Source organism: Panulirus ornatus, chromosome 1 (assembly GCF_036320965.1).
Source record: "Panulirus ornatus isolate Po-2019 chromosome 1, ASM3632096v1, whole genome shotgun sequence".
Classification (NCBI taxonomy): Eukaryota; Metazoa; Arthropoda; class Malacostraca; order Decapoda; family Palinuridae; genus Panulirus; species Panulirus ornatus.
The window spans coordinates 72,855,027-72,877,217 of record NC_092224.1 but is presented as its reverse complement, the minus strand read 5'-3'; the positions used below and the strand labels follow the sequence as shown (position 1 = coordinate 72,877,217).

The 22,191-nt window shown below is 40.2% G+C and overlaps 1 protein-coding gene across 1 annotated transcript in view; it reads right to left on the bottom strand.

Moving 5' to 3' along the window:
• Window positions 1-22,191, bottom strand: part of LRP1 (LDL receptor protein 1) — a 1,167,923-nt gene that overhangs the window by 211,785 nt on the left and 933,947 nt on the right. The window contains exons 59-60 of the mRNA XM_071663699.1: window positions 21,306-21,394; window positions 11,266-11,401 (exon numbers count right to left, since the gene is read on the bottom strand). Of these exons, the coding sequence (XP_071519800.1) occupies window positions 11,266-11,401; window positions 21,306-21,394 (225 nt within the window). The remainder of the gene's footprint in view (window positions 1-11,265; window positions 11,402-21,305; window positions 21,395-22,191) is intronic.

The window sequence follows — 22,191 nt, the reverse complement described above, 5'->3', positions numbered from 1 at the left end:
TTTCTTCTCATGCCCAAGTGCATATGCACCAATAATCACCCATCTCTCTCCATCAACTTTCAGTTTTACCCATATCAATCTAGAGTTTACTTTCTTACACTCTATCATATACTCCCACAACTCCCGTTTCAGGAGTAGTGCTACTCCTTCCCTTGCTCTTGTCCTCTCACTAACCCCTGACTTTACTCCCAAGACATTCCCAAACCACTCTTCCCTTTTACCCTTGAGCTTTGTTTCACTCAGAGCCAAAACATCCAGGTTCCTTTCCTCAACATACAACCTCTCTCCTTTTTTCTCATCTTGGTTACATCCACACACATTTAGACACCCCAATCTGAGCCTTTGAGGAGGATGAGCACTCCCCGCGTGACTCCTTCTTCTGTTTCCCCTTTTAGAAAGTTAAAATACAAGGAGGGGAGGGTTTCTAGCACCCCGCTCCCGTCCCCTTTAGTCACCTTCTACGACACGTGAGGAATGCGTGGGAAGTATTCTTTCTCCCCTACCCCCAGGGATATATATATATATATATATATATATATATATATATATATATATATATATATATATATATATATATTTTTTTTTTTGAATCCAAGCTTTTTGAAGAGAAGTTTCCATTTGTCTTTTCCCAGTTTGTCTAAGTTTTTGGCGAGGGCCCTCTGCTCCTCCTCAGTGATGGCTTTAATCTCAGGTCGCTCCTCATCTCCTCCATCCTCCTCCATATCCTCCACCTCCTCCTTTACTCCATCATTCTGTTCGAGAACTGCAATGACCTTTTCCTCTTCTTTTTCATCTTCTTAAAAAATATATACATGAATAAAGTGTCAAGGAATAAATTTCACTGCCAGACAGCTAGAAGGGCAATTCATTCAAAATAATCATGGCAAGGGTTACTTGGGAAAAAAATTAACACTGGTTTCATCCACAGGTAACCCAGTTTTTTAACATTCCTTTTCATTGCCTTGGTATACGATTAAAGTGCAGGAAAAGCTTTATTATCTGGCTCAGATATGTTAATCACTGGTTCCACAAAAGGTCCAAGATATTTCACTGGAATAACTTTAAACAATGACATAGGTGAAAAATTATATATATAAACTGATTATTGGACCAGAGATCTGTGCATCTCATGTAGTTTAAAACCATTCATACAGGTTCATCTTTAGCTGCAATCTTCAGTCCCCAGGATCCCCTTGCACAACATGGAGAGTGGGGGACCACCAAATCAAGAGGTATTGTGGTGACATGTCATCTTCAGAGCAGCCATTCCTGTCAATTATACACAACAGCAGGGATTTCCATTTTCTTGAACGATGCCTCCTCATTGCAACACACAATAGGCCTCAGAGCAGCCATTCCAGTTAATTATATACAACAGCAGGGATTTCTGCTTTCTTGAACGATGCCTTCTCACTACATTACAAAAAAATGATGAGATTGATTTTATTGAGAAACATAAAGCAGAGAAGGAGGATAGCGTGGAGAGCCAAGTTGCATTTCTCCTGAAGCTTTGGGTGGAAAATGAGGGTGACAAGGCCAATAAGGAATATCTGCTGTACACACTTGGAGGGCTCAAAATGACAGCAGCTGCTGATGGAGTATTCACTTGATATTCTAAAGTAAAGTTTTTTACAAAGTATCTTAAAAGGCATCATATTTTTATGTACACATTTGTATTGTATATGAAAGATTCATGTTTCATTTTTTCATTCATTTCAAGCTAGAAGTTTCAGTTTTCTAAATTGTTTCTTACATTTTTCATATGTATATATATGTATGTGTGTGTGTGTGTGTATATGTGCGTATGTATGTGTATGTGTGTGTATGTGTATATGTATATATATATGTATATTATCCCTGGGGATAGGGGTGAAAGAATACTTCCCACGTATTCCTCGCGTGTCGTACAAAGCGACTAGAGGGGACGGGAGCGGGGGGCCAGAAATCCTCCCCTCCTTGTATTAACTTTCTAAAATGGGAAACAGAAGAAGGAGTCACGCGGGGAGTACTCATCCTCCTCGAAGGCTCAGAGTGGGGTGCCTAAATGTGTGTGGATGTAACCAAGATGTGAAAAAAGGAGAGATAGGTAGTATGTTTGAGGAAAGGAACCTGGATGTTTTGGCTCTGAGTGAAACGAAGCTCAAGGGTAAAGGGGAAGAGTGGTTTGGGAATGTCTGGGGAGTAAAGTCAGGGGTTAGTGAGAGGACAAGAGCAAGGGAAGGAGTAGCAATACTCCTGAAACAGGAGTTGTGGGAGTATGTGATAGAGTGTAAGAAAGTAAATTCTCGATTAATATGGGTAAAACTGAAAGTTGATGGAGAGAGGTGGGTGATTATTGGTGCATATGCACCCGGGCATGAGAAGAAAGATCATGAGAGGCAAGTGTTTTGGGAGCAGCTGAATGAGTGTGTTAGTGGTTTTGATGCACGAGACCGGGTTATAGTGATGGGTGATTTGAATGCAAAGGTGAGTAATGTGGCAGTTGAGGGAATAATTGGTATACATGGGGTGTTCAGTGTTGTAAATGGAAATGGTGAAGAGCTTGTAGATTTATGTGCTGAAAAAGGACTGATGATTGGGAATACCTGGTTTAAAAAGCGAGATATACATAAGTATACTTATGTAAGTAGGAGAGATGGCCAGAGAGCGTTATTGGATTACGTGTTAATTGACAGGCGTGCGAAAGAGAGACTTTTGGATGTTAATGTGCTGAGAGGTGCAACTGGAGGGATGTCTGATCATTATCTTGTGGAGGCTAAGGTGAAGATTTGTATGGGTTTTCAGAAAAGAAGAGTGAATGTTGGGGTGAAGAGGGTGGTGAGAGTAAGTGAGCTTGGGAAGGAGACCTGTGTGAGGAAGTACCAGGAGAGACTGAGTACAGAATGGAAAAAGGTGAGAACAATGGAAGTAAGGGGAGTGGGGGAGGAATGGGATGTATTTAGGGAATCAGTGATGGATTGCGCAAAAGATGCTTGTGGCATGAGAAGAGTGGGAGGTGGGTTGATTAGAAAGGGTAGTGAGTGGTGGGATGAAGAAGTAAGAGTATTAGTGAAAGAGAAGAGAGAGGCATTTGGACGATTTTTGCAGGGAAAAAATGAAATTGAGTGGGAGATGTATAAAAGAAAGAGACAGGAGGTCAAGAGAAAGGTGCAAGAGGTGAAAAAAAGGGCAAATGAGAGTTGGGGTGAGAGAGTATCATTAAATTTTAGGGAGAATAAAAAGATGTTCTGGAACGAGGTAAATAAAGTGCGTAAGACAAGGGAGCAAATGGGAACTTCAGTGAAGGGCGCAAATGGGGAGGTGATAACAAGTAGTGGTGATGTGAGAAGGAGATGGAGTGAGTATTTTGAAGGTTTGTTGAATGTGTTTGATGATAGAGTGGCAGATATAGGGTGTTTTGGTCGAGGTGGTGTGCAAAGTGAGAGGGTTAGGGAAAATGATTTGGTAAACAGAGAAGAGGTAGTGAAAGCTTTGTGGAAGATGAAAGCCGGCAAGGCAGCAGGTTTGGATGGTATTGCAGTGGAATTTATTAAAAAAGGGGGTGACTGTATTGTTGAGTGGTTGGTAAGGTTATTTAATGTATGTATGACTCATGGTGAGGTGCCTGAGGATTGGCGGAATGCGTGCATAGTGCCATTGTACAAAGGCAAAGGGGATAAGAGTGAGTGCTCAAATTACAGAGGTATAAGTTTGTTGAGTATTCCTTGTAAATTATATGGGAGGGTGTTGATTGAGAGGGTGAAGGCATGTACAGAGCATCAGATTGGGGAAGAGCAGTGTGGTTTCAGAAGTGGTAGAGGATGTGTGGATCAGGTGTTTGCTTTGAAGAATGTATGTGAGAAATACTTAGAAAAGCAAATGGATTTGTATGTAGCATTTATGGATCTGGAGAAGGCATATGATAGAGTTGATAGAGATGCTCTGTGGAAGGTATTAAGAATATATGGTGTGGGAGGAAAGTTGTTAGAAGCAGTGAGAAGTTTTTATCGAGGATGTAAGGCATGTGTACGTGTAGGAAGAGACGAAAGTGAGTGGTTCTCAGTGAATGTAGGTTTGTGGCAGGGGTGTGTGATGTCTCCATGGTTGTTTAATTTGTTTATGGATGGGGTTGTTAGGGAGGTAAATGCAAGAGTTTTGGAAAGAGGGGCAAGTATGAAGTCTGTTGGGGATGAGAGAGCTTGGGAAGTGAGTCAGTTGTTGTTCGCTGATGATACAGCGCTGGTGGCTGATTCATGTGAGAAACTGCAGAAGCTGGTGACTGAGTTTGGTAAAGTGTGTGGAAGAAGAAAGTTAAGAGTAAATGTGAATAAGAGCAAGGTTATTAGGTACAGTAGGGTTGAGGGTCAAGTCAATTGGGAGGTGAGTTTGAATGGAGAAAAACTGGAGGAAGTGAAGTGTTTTAGATATCTGGGAGTGGATCTGGCAGTGGATGGAACCATGGAAGCGGAAGTGGATCATAGGGTGGGGGAGGGGCGAAAATTCTGGGGGCCTTGAAGAATGTGTGGAAGTCGAGAACATTATCTCGGAAAGCAAAAATGGGTATGTTTGAAGGAATAGTGGTTCCAACAATGTTGTATGGTTGCGAGGCGTGGGCTATGGATAGAGTTGTGCGCAGGAGGATGGATGTGCTGGAAATGAGATGTTTGAGGACAATGTGTGGTGTGAGGTGGTTTGATCGAGTGAGTAACGTAAGGGTAAGAGAGATGTGTGGAAATAAAAAGAGCGTGGTTGAGAGAGCAGAAGAGGGTGTTTTGAAGTGGTTTGGGCACATGGAGAGAATGAGTGAGGAAAGATTGACCAAGAGGATATATGTGTCGGAGGTGGAGGGAACGAGGAGAAGAGGGAGACCAAATTGGAGGTGGAAAGATGGAGTGAAAAAGATTTTGTGTGATCGGGGCCTGAATATGCAGGAGGGTGAAAGGAGGGCAAGGAATAGAGTGAATTGGAGCGATGTGGTATACCGGGGTTGACGTGCTGTCAGTGGATTGAATCAAGGCATGTGAAGCGTCTGGAGTAAACCATGGAAAGCTGTGTAGGTATGTATATTTGTGTGTGTGGATGTATGTATATACATGTGTATGGGGGGGGGTTGGGCCATTTCTTTCGTCTGTTTCCTTGCGCTACCTCGCAAACGCGGGAGACAGCGACAAAGTATAATAAAAATAAAAAAAAAAAAATATATATATATATATCATTTATCTATTTATTTTGCTTTGTCGCTGTTTTCCGCGTTAGCGAGGTAGTGTAAGGAAACAGATGAAAGAATGGCCCAACCCGCCCACATACACATGTATATACATACATGTCCACACACGCAAATATACATACCTATACATCTCAACGTATACATATATATACACACACAGACATATACATATATACACATGTACATAATTTATACTGGCTGCCTTTATTCATTTCCATCGCCACCTGGTCCCACATGAAATAAAAACCCCCTCCCCCCTCATGTGCGCAAAGTAGCGCTAGGAGAAGACAACAAAGGCCACATTTGTTCACACTCAGTCTCTAGCTGTCATGTAATAATGCACTGAAACCACAGCTCCCTTTCCACATCCAGGTCCCACAGAACTTTCCATGGTTTACCCCAGACGCTTCACATTTCCTGGTTCAATCCATTGACAGTACGTCGACCCCAGCAAACCACATCATTCCAATTCACACTATTCCTTGCACTCCTTTCACCATCCTGCATGTTCAGGCCCCGATCACTCAAAATCTTTTTCACTCCATCTTTCCACCTACAATTTGGTCTCCCATGTCTCCTCACTCCCTCCACCTCTGACACATACATCCTCTTGGTCAATCTTTCCTCACTCATTCTCTCCATGTGACCAAACCATTTCAAAACACCCTCTTCAGCTCTCTCAAACACACTCTTTTTATTATCACACATCTCTCTTACCCTATTATTACTTACTTGATCAAACTACCTCACACCACATATTGTCCTCAAACATCTCATTTCCAACACATCCACCCTCCTCCGCACAACTCTATCTATAGCCCATGCCTCGCAACCATATAACATTGTTGGAACCACTATTGATAAGGATATCTAATGTATGTATGACTCATGGTGAGGTGCCTGAGGATTGGTAGAATGCATGCATAGTACCATTGTACAAAGGCAAAGGGGATAAAGGTGAGTGCTCAAATAACAGAGGTATAAGTTTGTTGAGTATTCCTAGGAAATTATATGAGAGGGTATTGATTGAGAGGGTGAAGGAATGTACAGAGCATCAGATTGGGGAAGAGTAGTGTGGTTTCAGAAGTGGCAAAGGATGTGTGGATCAAGTGTTTGCTTTGAAGAATGTACGTGAGAAATACTTAGAAAAGCAAATAGATTTGTATGTAGCATTTATGGATCTGGAGAAGGCATATGACAGAGTTGATAGAGATGCTCTATGGAAGGTATTAAGATTATACGGTTTGGGAGTCAAGTTGTTACAAGCAGTAAAAAGTTTTTATGGAGGATGTAAGGCATGTGTATGAGTAGGAAGAGAGGAAAGTGATTGGTTCTCAGTGAATGTCAGTTTGTGGCAGGGGTGCATGACGTCCCCATGGTTGTTAAATTGTTTATGGATGGGGTTGTTAGGGAGGTGAATGCAAGAGTTTTTGAGATGGGGCTAAGTATGCAGTCTGTTGTGGATGAGAGAGCTTGGGAAGTGATAGAAGAAAGCTGAGAGTAAATGTGAATAAGAGCAAAGTTATTAGGTACTGTAGGGTTGAGGGACAAGTCAACTGGGAGGTAAGTTTGAATGGAGAAAAACTGGAGGAAGTGAAGCATTTTAGATATCTGGGAGAGGATTTGACAGTGGATGGAACCATGGAGGTGGAAGTGAGTCACAGGGTGGGGGAGGGGGCGAAAGTTCTGGGAGCATTGAAGAATGTGTGGAAAGCAAGAACATAATCTGAGAGAGCAAAAATGGGTATGTTTGAAGGAATAGTGGTTCCAACAATGTTGTATGGTTGCGAGGCGTGGGCTATGGATAGAGTTGTGCGCAGGAGGATGGATGTGCTGGAAATGAGATGTTTGAGGACAATGTGTGGTGTGAGGTGGTTTGATCGAGTGAGTAACGTAAGGGTAAGAGAGATGTGTGGAAATAAAAAGAGCGTGGTTGAGAGAGCAGAAGAGGGTGTTTTGAAGTGGTTTGGGCACATGGAGAGAATGAGTGAGGAAAGATTGACCAAGAGGATATATGTGTCGGAGGTGGAGGGAACGAGGAGAAGAGGGAGACCAAATTGGAGTGGAAAGATGGAGTGAAAAAGATTTTGTGTGATCGGGGCCTGAATATGCAGGAGGGTGAAAGGAGGGCAAGGAATAGAGTGAATTGGATTGATGTGGTATACCGGGGTTGACGTGCTGTCAGTGGATTGAATCAAGGCATGTGAAGCGTCTGGGGTAAACCATGGAAAGCTGTGTAGGTATGTATATTTGTGTGTGTGGATGTATGTATATACATGTGTATGGGGGGGGGTTGGGCCATTTCTTTCGTCTGTTTCCTTGCGCTACCTCGCAAACGCAGGAGACAGCGACAAAGTATAATAAAAATAAAAAAAAAAAAAATATATATATATATATATATATATATATATATATATATATATCATTTATCTATTTATTTTGCTTTGTCGCTGTTTTCCGCGTTAGCGAGGTAGTGTAAGGAAACAGATGAAAGAATGGCCCAACCCGCCCACATACACATGTATACACATACACGTCCACACACGCAAATATACATACCTATACATCTCAACGTATACATATATATACACACACAGACATATACATATATACACATGTACATAATTTATACTGGCTGCCTTTATTCATTTCCATCGCCACCTGGTCCCACATGAAATAAAAAACCCCTCCCCCCTCATGTGCGCAAAGTAGCGCTAGGAGAAGACAACAAAGGCCACATTTGTTCACACTCAGTCTCTAGCTGTCATGTAATAATGCACTGAAACCACAGCTCCCTTTCCACATCCAGGTCCCACAGAACTTTCCATGGTTTACCCCAGACGCTTCACATTTCCTGGTTCAATCCATTGACAGTACGTCGACCCCAGCAAACCACATCATTCCAATTCACACTATTCCTTGCACTCCTTTCACCATCCTGCATGTTCAGGCCCCGATCACTCAAAATCTTTTTCACTCCATCTTTCCACCTACAATTTGGTCTCCCATGTCTCCTCACTCCCTCCACCTCTGACACATACATCCTCTTGGTCAATCTTTCCTCACTCATTCTCTCCATGTGACCAAACCATTTCAAAACACCCTCTTCTGCTCTCTCAAACACACTCTTTTTATTATCACACATCTCTCTTACCCTATTATTACTTACTTGATCAAACTACCTCACACCACATATTGTCCTCAAACATCTCATTTCCAACACATCCACCCTCCTCCGCACAACTCTATCTATAGCCCATGCCTCGCAACCATATAACATTGTTGGAACCACTATTGGTAAGGATATCTAATGTATGTATGACTCATGGTGAGGTGCCTGAGGATTGGTAGAATGCATGCATAGTACCATTGTACAAAGGCAAAGGGGATAAAGGTGAGTGCTCAAATAACAGAGGTATAAGTTTGTTGAGTATTCCTAGGAAATTATATGAGAGGGTATTGATTGAGAGGGTGAAGGAATGTACAGAGCATCAGATTGGGGAAGAGTAGTGTGGTTTCAGAAGTGGCAGAGGATGTGTGGATCAAGTGTTTGCTTTGAAGAATGTACGTGAGAAATACTTAGAAAAGCAAATAGATTTGTATGTAGCATTTATGGATCTGGAGAAGGCATATGACAGAGTTGATAGAGATGCTCTATGGAAGGTATTAAGATTATACGGTTTGGGAGTCAAGTTGTTAGAAGCAGTAAAAAGTTTTTATGGAGGATGTAAGGCATGTGTATGAGTAGGAAGAGAGGAAAGTGATTGGTTCTCAGTGAATGTCAGTTTGTGGCAGGGGTGCATGATGTCCCCATGGTTGTTAAATTGTTTATGGATGGGGTTGTTAGGGAGGTGAATGCAAGAGTTTTTGAGATGGGGCTAAGTATGCAGTCTGTTGTGGATGAGAGAGCTTGGGAAGTGATAGAAGAAAGCTGAGAGTAAATGTGAATAAGAGCAAAGTTATTAGGTACTGTAGGGTTGAGGGACAAGTCAACTGGGAGGTAAGTTTGAATGGAGAAAAACTGGAGGAAGTGAAGCATTTTAGATATCTGGGAGAGGATTTGACAGTGGATGGAACCATGGAGGTGGAAGTGAGTCACAGGGTGGGGGAGGGGGCGAAAGTTCTGGGAGCATTGAAGAATGTGTGGAAAGCAAGAACATAATCTGAGAGAGCAAAAATGGGTATGTTTGAAGGAATAGTGGTTCCAACAATGTTATATGGTAACGAGGCATGGGCTATAGATAGAGTTGTGCAAAGGAGGGTGGATGTGTTGGAAATGAGGTGTTTGAGGACACTATGTGGTGTGAGGTGTTTTGATCGAGTAAGTAATGAAAGGGTAAGAGAGATGTGTGGTAATAAAAAGAGTGTGGTTGAGAGAGCAGAAGAGGGTGTTATGAAATGGTTTGGTCACATGGAGAGAATGAGTGAGGAAAGATTGACAAAGAGGGTAAATGTGTCAGAGTTGGAGGGAACGAGGAGACGTGGGAGACCAAATTGGAGGTGGAAAGATGGAGTGAAAAAGATTTTGAGTGATCGGGGCCTGAACATGCAGGAGGGTGAAAGGTGTGCAAAGAATAGAGTGAACTGGAACGATGTGGTATACTGGGGTTGACATGCTGTTAATGAATTGAACCAGGGCGTCTGGGGTAAGCCATGGAAAGTTATGTGGGGCCTGGATGTAGAAAGGGAGCTGTAGCTTCGGTGCATTATACATGACAGCCAGAGACTGAGTGTGAACGAATGTAGCCTTTGTTATCTTTTTCTAGTGCTACCTTGCGTGCATGCGGCGGGAGGCGGTTGTCATTTCATGTGTGGAAGGGTGGCGACAGGAATGAATAAAGGCAGCAAGTATGAATTATGTACATGTGTATATATCTGCATATCTGTATATGCATATATATGTATATGTTGAAATGTATAGGTATGTATATGTGTGTATGTGGACGTATATATATACATGTGTATGTGGGTGGGTTGGGTCATTCTTTCGTCTGTTTCCTTGTGCTACCTCACTAACGCGGGAGACAGCGACAAAGTATAATGTAATAAAAAAAAGAAGAGTAAGACTTTTCTATCACATTATCAAAATATACCAACTCTACAACCATAACTACCAGTAACTCCATCACAAATATCACCACCACTCCACCTTCAACATCACTTCCATTAACTATATCATCATCATCACCACCACTAACTTCATCTGTATCACCACCACTCCAACTTTAATATCACTAACACTAACAATACATCCTCATCAATTGCTCCACCACTATATTCATTACTAATTACACCATAAATACAACTAATAACAGTAATGTACTAACTGAAGGCATCCTTTTTTGACAAATGACAGCAAATTTCATTCTTTACTGCTCCATGATTGGGTTATATACAATATCCAATAAAAATGGCAGCACTAAGTATCACTAGAATTCCCTATGATACTTAGGAACACAGGAGGAGGCGAGTACACTTTTGCTCACTCAGGTGCAAATAGATACTTGGACTCATGGGCCTGGTATATCTAAGAATTTGCATGCAGTGTGTGCAAGAAATCTGCAAGATGTCCTAACTTTGATGTATGAATATGGAACTTGATTTTATGCTGTAAAGGACAAGACAGATAAAGAGGTATATACTAGTGCAGCTGAAAGTATAAGGAAAAGAGGCACATCACATAAAAGGTGGACCAATTCAGTAAAACAACTAAAGATTTTCCAGAAAACATGCCATGCTATTGAGTGTGATTAAACTTATTTGTTAGTGTAAGAGGTATGAATGGATATTCTTTGATCTGCCATGATGAAATGATGGGAAAAGTAAGAACATAAGATACACTTATTTTAGCACGGAAATAAAAGATTCACTTTATCACACCAGATGCAAGTTGAGGATGTGCATACATGAAATGAGATACTATATACACATAATCAATACCATGTAACTGGAATGGAATTAAAGGTATCAAAAACTTTGTGAAAGGAAGCACATAACTTATAAGTGTATAATGTTGATACATGATACCTGCTGTAATCAAGTACTCTAGTAACACTGACCTGCAACCCGTGGGACAATTCTGTTCATCACTGTAGTCTATGCAGTCATCAAAGCCATCACAAACGCTCTTCTTCCCAATACATCGACCATTCTTACACTGAAATTGTCCTGGGCCACATATTTTTTTTCTCACACCTGAAAAGGAGAGGAATACTATTTTAGAGCCTATGAAAAACATTGTGTGAACTGACTAAGGTCCTCATGCAACTCACTGTCAAAACAAGTTTACCAAAAATTCTCCTGTTAACATAAGGACAATGATCATCTACTGCAGCTGCACTTCCAAAGATGCTAATCATATCTTTGCATATAGTCCATTAACTGGTTTTGACAGAATTATATAACCAGTTCTTTAGGACACAAGTCTCAATCATGGACAACAGTCTCAATTCTCCTTAGCTAAACTATCTAGGACACGACTCCTCCCTAATGCCCCAGTAGGATGACCAGACTGATGCAACAGTAGGATGACCAGACTGAAGTGTAAAGTGCGTAATAAAAAAGGGGTGTATATTACCTAAACTCAGTCTCTCCTGGTACTTCCTCACACAAGTCTCCTTCCCAAGCTCACTTACTCTCACCACCCTCTTCATCCCAACATTCACTCTTCTTTTCTGAAAACCCATACAAATCTTCACCTTAGCCTCCACAAGATAATGATCAGACATCCCTCCAGTTGCACCTCTCAGCACATTAACATCCAAAAGTCTCTCTTTTGCGCGCCTGTCAATTAACACGTAATCCAATAACGCTCTCTGGCCATCTCTCCTACTTACATAAGTATACTTATGTATATCTATATATATATATGTATATCTATATATATGTATATCTATATATATGTATATCTACATATCTTTTTTTTTTTTTTTTTTTCTTTGTCGGTGTCTCCCGCGTTTGCGAGGTAGCGCAAGGAAACAGACGAAAGACTGAGTACAGAATGGAAAAAGGTGAGAACACTGGAAGTAAGGGGAGTGGGGGAGGAATGGGATGTATTTAAGGAATCAGTGATGGATTGCGCAAAAGATGCTTGTGGCATGAGAAGAGTGGGAGGTGGGTTGATTAGAAAGGGTAGTGAGTGGTGGGATGAAGAAGTAAGAGTATTAGTGAAAGAGAAGAGAGAGGCATTTGGATGATTTTTGCAGGGAAAAAATGAAATTGAGTGGGAGATGTATAAAAGAAAGAGACAGGAGGTCAAGAGAAAGGTGCAAGAGGTGAAAAAAAGGGCAAATGAGAGTTGGAGTGAGAGAGTATCATTAAATTTTAGGGAGAATAAAAAGATGTTCTGGAAGGAGGTAAATAAAGTGCGTAAGACAAGGGAGCAAATGGGAACTTCAGTGAAGGGTGCAAACGGGGAGGTGATAACAAGTAGTGGTGATGTGAGAAGGAGATGGAGTGAGTATTTTGAAGGTTTGTTGAATGTGTTTGATGATAGAGTGGCAGATATAGGGTGTTTTGGTCGAGGTGGTGTGCAAAGTGAGAGGGTTAGGGAAAATGATTTGGTAAACAGAGAAGAGGTAGTAAAAGCTTTGCGGAAGATGAAAGCCGGCAAGGCAGCAGGTTTGGATGGTATTGCAGTGGAATTTATTAAAAAAGGGGGTGACTGTATTGTTGAGTGGTTGGTAAGGTTATTTAATGTATGTATGACTCATGGTGAGGTGCCTGAGGATTGGCGGAATGCGTGCATAGTGCCATTGTACAAAGGCAAAGGGGATAAGAGTGAGTGCTCAAATTACAGAGGTATAAGTTTGTTGAGTATTCCTGGTAAATTATATGGGAGGATATTGATTGAGAGGGTGAAGGCATGTACAGAGCATCAGATTGGGGAAGAGCAGTGTGGTTTCAGAAGTGGTAGAGGATGTGTGGATCAGGTGTTTGCTTTGAAGAATGTATGTGAGAAATACTTAGAAAAGCAAATGGATTTGTATGTAGCATTTATGGATCTGGAGAAGGCATATGATAGAGTTGATAGAGATGCTCTGTGGAAGGTATTAAGAATATATGGTGTGGGAGGCAAGTTGTTAGAAGCAGTGAAAAGTTTTTATCGAGGATGTAAGGCATGTGTACGTGTAGGAAGAGAGGAAAGTGATTGGTTCTCAGTGAATGTAGGTTTGCGGCAGGGGTGTGTGATGTCTCCATGGTTGTTTAATTTGTTTATGGATGGGGTGGTTAGGGAGGTGAATGCAAGAGTTTTGGAAAGAGGGGCAAGTATGAAGTCTGTTGGGGATGAGAGAGCTTGGGAAGTGAGTCAGTTGTTGTTCGCTGATGATACAGTGCTGGTGGCTGATTCATGTGAGAAACTGCAGAAGCTGGTGACTGAGTTTGGTAAAGTGTGTGAAAGAAGAAAGATAAGAGTAAATGTGAATAAGAGCAAGGTTATTAGGTACAGTAGGGTTGAGGGTCAAGTCAATTGGGAGGTGAGTTTGAATGGAGAAAAACTGGAGGAAGTGAAGTGTTTTAGATATCTGGGAGTGGATCTGGCAGCGGATGGAACCATGGAAGCGGAAGTGGATCATAGGGTGGGGGAGGGGGCGAAAATTCTGGGAGCCTTGAAGAATGTGTGGAAGTCGAGAACATTATCTCAGAAAGCAAAAATGGGTATGTTTGAAGGAATAGGGGTTCCAACAATGTTGTATGGTTGCGAGGCGTGGGCTATGGATAGAGTTGTGCGCAGGAGGATAGATGTGCTGGAAATGAGATGTTTGAGGACAATGTGTGGTGTGAGGTGGTTTGATCGAGTAAGTAACGTAAGGGTAAGAGAGATATGTGGAAATAAGAAGAGCGTGGTTGAGAGAGCAAAAGAGGGTGTTTTGAAATGGTTCGGGCACATGGAGAGAATGAGTGAGGAAAGATTGACCAAGAGAATATAGGTGTCGGAGGTGGAGGGAACGAGGAGAAGAGGGAGACCAAATTGGAGGTGGAAAGAAGGAGTGAAAAAGATTTTTTGTGATCGGGGCCTGAACATGCAGGAGGGTGAAAGGAGGGCAAGGAATAGAGTGAATTGGAGCGATGTGGTATACTGGGGTTGACTTGCTGTCAGTGGATTGAATCAAGGCATGTGAAGCGTCTGGGGTAAACCATGGAAAGCTGTGTAGGTATGTGTATTTGCGTGTGTGGACGTATGTATATACATGTGTATGGGGGTGGGTTGGGCCATTTCTTTCGTCTGTTTCCTTGCGCTACCTCGCAAACGCGGGAGACAGCGACAAAGCAAAAATATATATATATATATATATATATATATATATATATATATATATATATATATATATATATACATATATATATATATATATATATATATATATATATATATATATATGTATATTTTGAAATGTTTAGGTATGTATAAGTGCGTGTGTGGATGTTTATGTTTATGTATATACATGTGTATGTGGATGGGTTTGGCCTTTCTTCATCTGTTTCCTTGTGCTACCTCGCTAATGCGGGAGACAGCGACAAAGTATGATATAATATATGATATATATATTACCTAAACAGAAAACATCAAAAATCCTAAACAAAAGACATTAAAAATCAAGCAACCAATTGTGCATATACATCTTTACATACAAAGTTCCAAGGAATCTGCTGCTGTGTTGATCGCTCACTTCATTAGCATCCATGAATTGCTGGGATAGCATGTACAATGTACTTATGACCAGAAGAAAAAAATGAAGCTTTTATCCTTTATTTGTCTTCTCTCTCACCCTTGTATTGTATATTGTGGTTAATAGCCTGGAAAGAAGAAAAATCCCAAGGCATGGGAGGGGCAGCAAAACATTTCACACTTTAGTAAACACTGCATAGCCCCCTGGACCCACATCCAAGGTGCATTGGGTGGCCATAAGTAACATACCTATTTCCCATTCAAACATCTTCAGCAATTGCTTAACAGCTCCTCAAAACCATTTTCAACATGCATGAAGTGCAAGAGGAACATTTTCATCCTCAAGAAGTAGATGGTGTTGTGAAAAAGGCTGGCTAAAAGTGAGTCCAAGGCAGCACTCATGAAAGACTTCAACATCGGCATGACAAAGAAGGTTGAAGCATTTAGTATGCTTACATATTTTGATATTTCCTTGATGTAAAATATTTATATAGGAAAGATATTTTGAAATACCCAGTCCTTGCTTTATGCAGGATTACTCTACTTCGTTATTATGTAAGCAACCTATTTCTACCAGTTCCCTTTTTAAGTCTGTCAAAATTCCCTACAATGTGGATATGTGCAGTAAAAAGTGTGCCAAAACTTTGGTGAGGGTTGTAGGGTTGAATAAGCCTGGGTTCTGAGTGGTACAAACCACTTTTCTGCCAGTTGGTCAGTCTTGCAGTTACCACCATTGTGTGCGATCTGTGCTAATTGAATGCTTGAGTGCACTGCTTACGTGATTTTTCTGCAAACTGCTGTGTTTGATTCTAAATATGGTTTCAAATGTCCAGCAACACCTTCTACTCTAGAACCAGCATTTAATGTTAGAGAGCCTCTGTGAATAGAGAAACAAATCTAGAAACCTTACCATACACTGATGCTGGTGAGGGAGCATCAGCAAAGCAGAAACTGTGCCAAACTTTGTCAAGGTTGTCAGATGGAGTAAGTGTGGGTCCTGGGTAAAGTGTGGCACATTCCTACCCATTAATGGTTCAGGCTTGCAGTCACTATCATTGTGTGGAACTGTGCTACTTGTGTGATTTGGGTATATCAGCTAATGTGTTCTTCCTATAACCGGCATTTTTTTTCTTTTCAATTGTTGTTGTTAACATAAAATCCAAACATCCAGTATATCGTTTATTACCCCAGAACTAGCAGTTAAATGTTAGAGAACCTCCCTGATCTTAGAAATGAAGCTAGGAGTCTTATGACACACTGATGCTGGTGGGGGAACAACAGATATTGGGCATGCTTACAACCTTGGTGAATCTACTATCCACAACATAAAGAGAATGCATAGAGAAATGCTGTGGTCCACTTTACTCTACTGTCTGCCAAAATAACCACAAGGGTTAGAAATCCACTTTTAGCAAAGATGGAGGAAGTGCTCTTATTATACATAGAGCATGACATAAAAAAGAAAAGCAACCTTATCAACCTTTAGCTCGGGTCTAAAGTTCTGAAAATCTATCTGCAATTTGTAAAGAAGACAATGTAGTAGAGTCAAGGCATTTTAAGCGAGTAAAAAATAGCTAGATAAGATTATTCGATGTCAAAAACTACACGACATGAAGTTAACAGGAGAATCCGCTAGTACTTACTACAGAGTTGCTGCACAAATCCCATTTTCCTCTATGTTTATGTGCATTGTACTATGCACGTTTTCTTTGTGTAAGGCTTTAGCAGAACATGGGCCCCACATAAAGCAAGGAATGGGTGTATTACAGATTCTGAATTTTTGAATATATATATAAAAAAAAAAAATCAAATGACAGGAAATTTTTTTCATCCACAACCTTTTTGGGTAAGAGGTTTTACTGTACTACCAGGAGAAATAAGAACCATGCATGGAATATTTAAAAAATGGCTTGACATGTGCTTAAAATCAGTCCTAGGTGAACCCAGGACAGATATTTGTTCTGCAAATGGCAGCAGAGATAAACAGTCTTGTTCTTCAAGCTAAAATTGTGGTAAGCATCATGCACCAGCTTTGCCATTTTGGCAAAATCTTACAGTAGATTCTCATAGGAAACAGAAAATTATTTATTAGAGTTATGCAAAACATGGAAAGCTTTGTTCGTCAAGTACACAAACAAAAAAAAAACAAGGAATCAGAAATTGGACCCCTTGAAGTGGGAGAAAAGTATGAAAATGACCAAGAAAATATGCAAGTTGGGAATTGAACAATACAAATTGTTACTCATCTCAAAATGCAAGGAGAAATGAACTGCATAAAACCAGCTTGATGAAGATGTATTCATAGATATTGAGACAAACAGGTGATATAGTCCTGAACCATTGATTTGCTTCAGAAAAAATTTAGATGTGGGACCAGACAAAAATTCAGCTATATTCCTCAGGAAGACAGAGGCAACTATAGCAAAATCAGTGATGTTATTGCTAAAGCAAAGCCAGAATAAAAGCAAAATTGCATATATTCACTAAATGTCATATGTAACACCAATACACAAAGGAAGATCCAGTCTAATACCTAAACAGTGCTTTACATTTAGCTTGATTTCTCACATAAAACAGTTTTTGAAAGGTGTCATAAAGGGGCATCGAATGAAGCATCTAATCAAGAGCAGCTGCATTAACAAAAGCCAATGTGGTTTTGCTATTGCTGCCTCTGTCTCCTTGAGGATCATAGCTGAATTTCCAACTGGCCCCACATCTGAATTTTCTCCAAGCTTATCAATGGCTCACAACTATATCACTTATCTCAATATCTACAAATGCATCTTCATCAAGCTGATTTCTTACAGTTCATTTCTCCTTCCATTTTGAGATGAATACCAATTTGTATTGTTCAATTCCCTAGTTGCATGTTTCCTTGAGGTCATTTTTGTACTTTTCTCCCACTTCATGGGGTCCAATTTCTGATGATTTGTTGTTTGTTTTGTTCGTATATGTGATGAACAAAGTTTTCCATAACTCAATTTGTGTTCTCTACTAAGAGAGAGAGAGAGAGAGAGAGAGAGAGAGAGAGAGAGAGAGAGAGAGAGAGAGAGAGACTATGAGAACCTACTGTGAGATTTTGCCAAAATGGCAAAGCTGTTGCATGGAGCTCACCACACTTTTAGCTTTAAGAATATGACTATTTCTCTCTGCTGCCATTTACAGAACATAAATATCTATCCTTAGTACACCTAGGCCTGATTTCAAGCATATGTCAAGCCTTTTTTCAAATGTTCCATGCATGTTTCTTATTTCTCCTGGTAGTACAGTAAAACCTAATATCCAAAATGCTTGGGGATAAATATTTCCAGTTAGATAATTTTTTTTATATCAAAAAATTCAGAATCTGTAATACACCCACCCTTTGCTTTATGTGGGGCCAATGTTCTGCTAAAGCCTCACACAAACAAAATGCACAAAGTAAACAAATAAACACAGAGGGAAATGGATGTGTGCAACAACTCTGTAGTCAGATCTAGTGGATTCTCCTGATACCTTTATGTAGTTTTTGACATTAAACAATCTTATCTAGCTATTCTTTACTTGCTTGAATTGCCTTGGCTCTAATACAGCATCTTCTTTACATAAAAGCAGATATGTTTTCAGAGCTTTAGACCTAAGCTGAAAGTTAATGAAGTTGCTCTCTTTTTCATCTCACACTTTATGTATAAGAGTATTTTCTCTATCTTCACCATCAGTGGATTTCTAACCCTTGTGGTTATTTTGCCAGACAGTAGAGTGGACCACAGCATTTCTCTATGTATTCTTCTTTAAGCTGCAGAAAGTAGATTCACCAAGGTTATAAACTTGCCTAATAGCAGTTGCTCCCTCACCAGCATCATTATGTCATTAGACTTTTAGCTTTGCTTCTAAGATCAGAGGGGTTCTCTTCCATTTAACTACTAGTTCTGGGGTAGGAGAAGATATGCTGGACGTTTGGATGGTATACTGATAACAACAATTAAAAAGGAAAAAATGCAGGTTGTAGGAAAATCACATTAGTTGATATACCCAAATCACACGAGAAGCACATATCCACACACAATGATGGATGGTAACTATGAGACTGAACCATTGGTGGGATGAGCCACACTCCACCCAGGACCCACACTTACTCCTCCTGACAACCCTCACAAAGTTTGGCACACATTCTACTCTGCTGATGCTTCCTCACCAGCATCAGTGTATCATGAGATTTCTAGCTTTGTTTCTCCAGTCACAGAGGTTCTCTAACATTTAACTGCTGGTTCTGGACAGAAGGTGTTGCTGGACATTTGAATGCCATATTAACACACAAACACAGCAGTTTGCAAAAAAATCACATTAGCAGTGCACTCAAACTATTGTGATAACTGCAAGACTGATCAACTGGCAGAAATGTGGTATGTTCCACCCAGAACCCAGGCTTATTCCACCTTCCAACCCTCACTTTACTTTTGGCACACTTTCTACTGCACACATCCATATTGTAGTGAATTTTGAATGAATAAAAAGGGGTACCGGTAGAAATAGGCTGCTTACATAACAGCGAAATATAGTAATCCTGCATAAAGCAAGGACTTGGTATTTCAAAATATCTATTTGTAAAATATTTTACATAAAGGAAATATCAAAATATGTAAGCAAATATGCACTACTAAATATTTCGACTCTCTTTGTCATGCTGATGTTGAAGTCTTTCATAAGTACTGCCTTAGACTCACCCTTAGCCAGACTCTTTCACAGCACCATCTTCTTGAGGATTAAAATGTTACTCTTGCACTTCTTGCAAGATAAAAACAGCTTTGAGGAGTTGGCACGCAATTGCTGAAGATGCTTGAATGGGGCCATTGTCCATAACAGTAATCCAGGGTGCACAAAATACACATATTTGCAACACTAGCACACAACAGTGTGCCAGAAGAACATGGGAGATGGTAAACAATCACCAGCAGCACAAAACACTACAGTGTGATAAGCATACAATATGAAATTTTTGTTTTTTAATTTTTCATTTTTTTGAAAGTTGATGGTTGCCAACGAAAACTGAAAAACATGTATGTTGCTTTGAACATCTTATTGTCTCAAATCACAGGTAAAAGAGGTTTCACTGTATACTGAATAATCATTCTAGCCTCCTGGATATGCTCTCAAATATTTTTGACCAATCTTCAGTGTGAAACATGGTTTTCTTGAATCTTTAATAAACTTCAATCTTTCTTGTTGAGAAGTTTTATGGGTTAAAAACATTTTTATTTATCTATACTTTATTTTGCTTTGTCACTGTCTCCCGTGTTAGCGAGGTAGCGCAAGGAAACAGACGAAAGAAAAGCCCAACTTACCCACATACACATGTATATACATACACGTCAACACACGCAAATATACATACCTATACATCTCAACGTATACATACATATATACACACACAGACATATACATATATACACATGTACATAATTCATACTGTCTGCCCTTATTCATTCCCATCGCCACCCCGCCACACACGAAATAACAACCCCCTCCCCCCCTCATGTGTGCGAGGTAGCACTAGGAAAAGACAATAAAGGCCACATTCGTTCACACTCAGTCTCTCGCTGTCATGTAATAATGCACCGAAACCACAGCTCCCTTTCTACATCCAGGCCCCACACAACTTTCCATGGTTTACCCCAGACGCTTCACATGCCCTGGTTCAATCCATTGACAGCACGTCAACCCCAGTATACCATATTGTTCCAATTCACTCTATTCCTTGCACGCTTTTCACCTCCTGCATGTTCAGGCCCCGATCACTCAAAATCTTTTTCACTTCATCTTTCCACCTCCAATCTGGTCTCCCACTTCTCCTCGTTCCCTCCACCTCTGACACATATATCCTCTTGGTCAATCTCTCCTTACTCATTCTCTTCATGTGACCAAACCATTTCAAAACACCACATCTTCTGCTCTCTCAACCACACTCTTTTTATTACTGCACATCTCTCTTACCCTATTATTACTTACTCGATCAAACTACCTCACACCACATATTGTCCTCAAACATCTCATTTCCAGCACATCCATCCTCCTGCGCACAACTCTATCCATAGCCCACGCCTCACAACCATATCATGGAACGAACATCATATATCTTTATGTACGATTTCTTTATAATTCAGGATATTCTACCATCTTATTTGGCTGACATGTTTTTTAGACCTTTTATTTTCAAAAACTCAACATGAGGGAATGCATTCATGGAAAGACTGAATATGAACTAAGGAATAAATAAGATAAACAGAAAAATAATTGAGTTCAAACTGAAATACTTATAAAAGGCGAATACTCATATATAAGAGAGCATGTAGGTTTCTGGAATAATGATATCTCATGTACCAAGTAAAAAATACCACTACCAATAAATGATACCATATCATGCAAGTAATCCATTAACCCTAATATACTTACATAGTTCAAAGGCCTCATCTGAGCCATCACCACATTGATCTTCACCATCACATACATGGCTCTCCATGACACAAACGTCATTTTTGCACCTAGAAAAATACAAGGAAATGTAATTTTTTTTCTTCAAAATAATCCCTGAATGATGCCTGTAACTGGCAAGGCATGTGATCTTGAACTCATCCAATCTCTAAAACTTAATAAGATGCAGAATTTTCTTTGTAGTATCTCTGGCACAAATGTGGTCAATATCCATTCAACAAGTCTTCCAATGGTATGTACACAAGCTTTAGCAGCATTTAATTAAATTACAAAAAAAATCCTTAATCCATTAACTTATCAGATGCAGAATTTTGTATTTCATATATCTGTAGTGCAAGTCTGGTTAATAACAATCCACCTACACAAGCAATACTGTATGAAAAAGAATTTAGCTGCATTTCGTTCCCTAAATTCTGAAATCTTGGCCAATGAAAACAGATGTCCAAATGTTATACACAAGAAGAACTTTGTACTTAGTAGTTGTGATATAGGTCTGATGACCATCCATTCAGGAAGACATTGTACAGTGTGTGCACAAAAATGTAATATTTTCATATAAAAGAACTGGTAATCACCATGATCCCCACAACCAAAACTTAATTAGATGTACCCTGGGTTAGGGGAGAAAGAAATGCAACACCATATTCACTTTATGTCATATAAGGCAACTAAAGGGGTGGGAGCAGGGGAATGGAAACCCTCCTCTTCTTACAATTCAACTTCTAAAAGAGGAAACAGAAGGAGTCAAGTGGGAAATGCTCATCCTCCTCGAAGGCACAGATTGGGATGACTGAATGTGAGTAGATGTAACCAAGATGAAAAGTGAGGAGGGATTGGTAGTATGTTT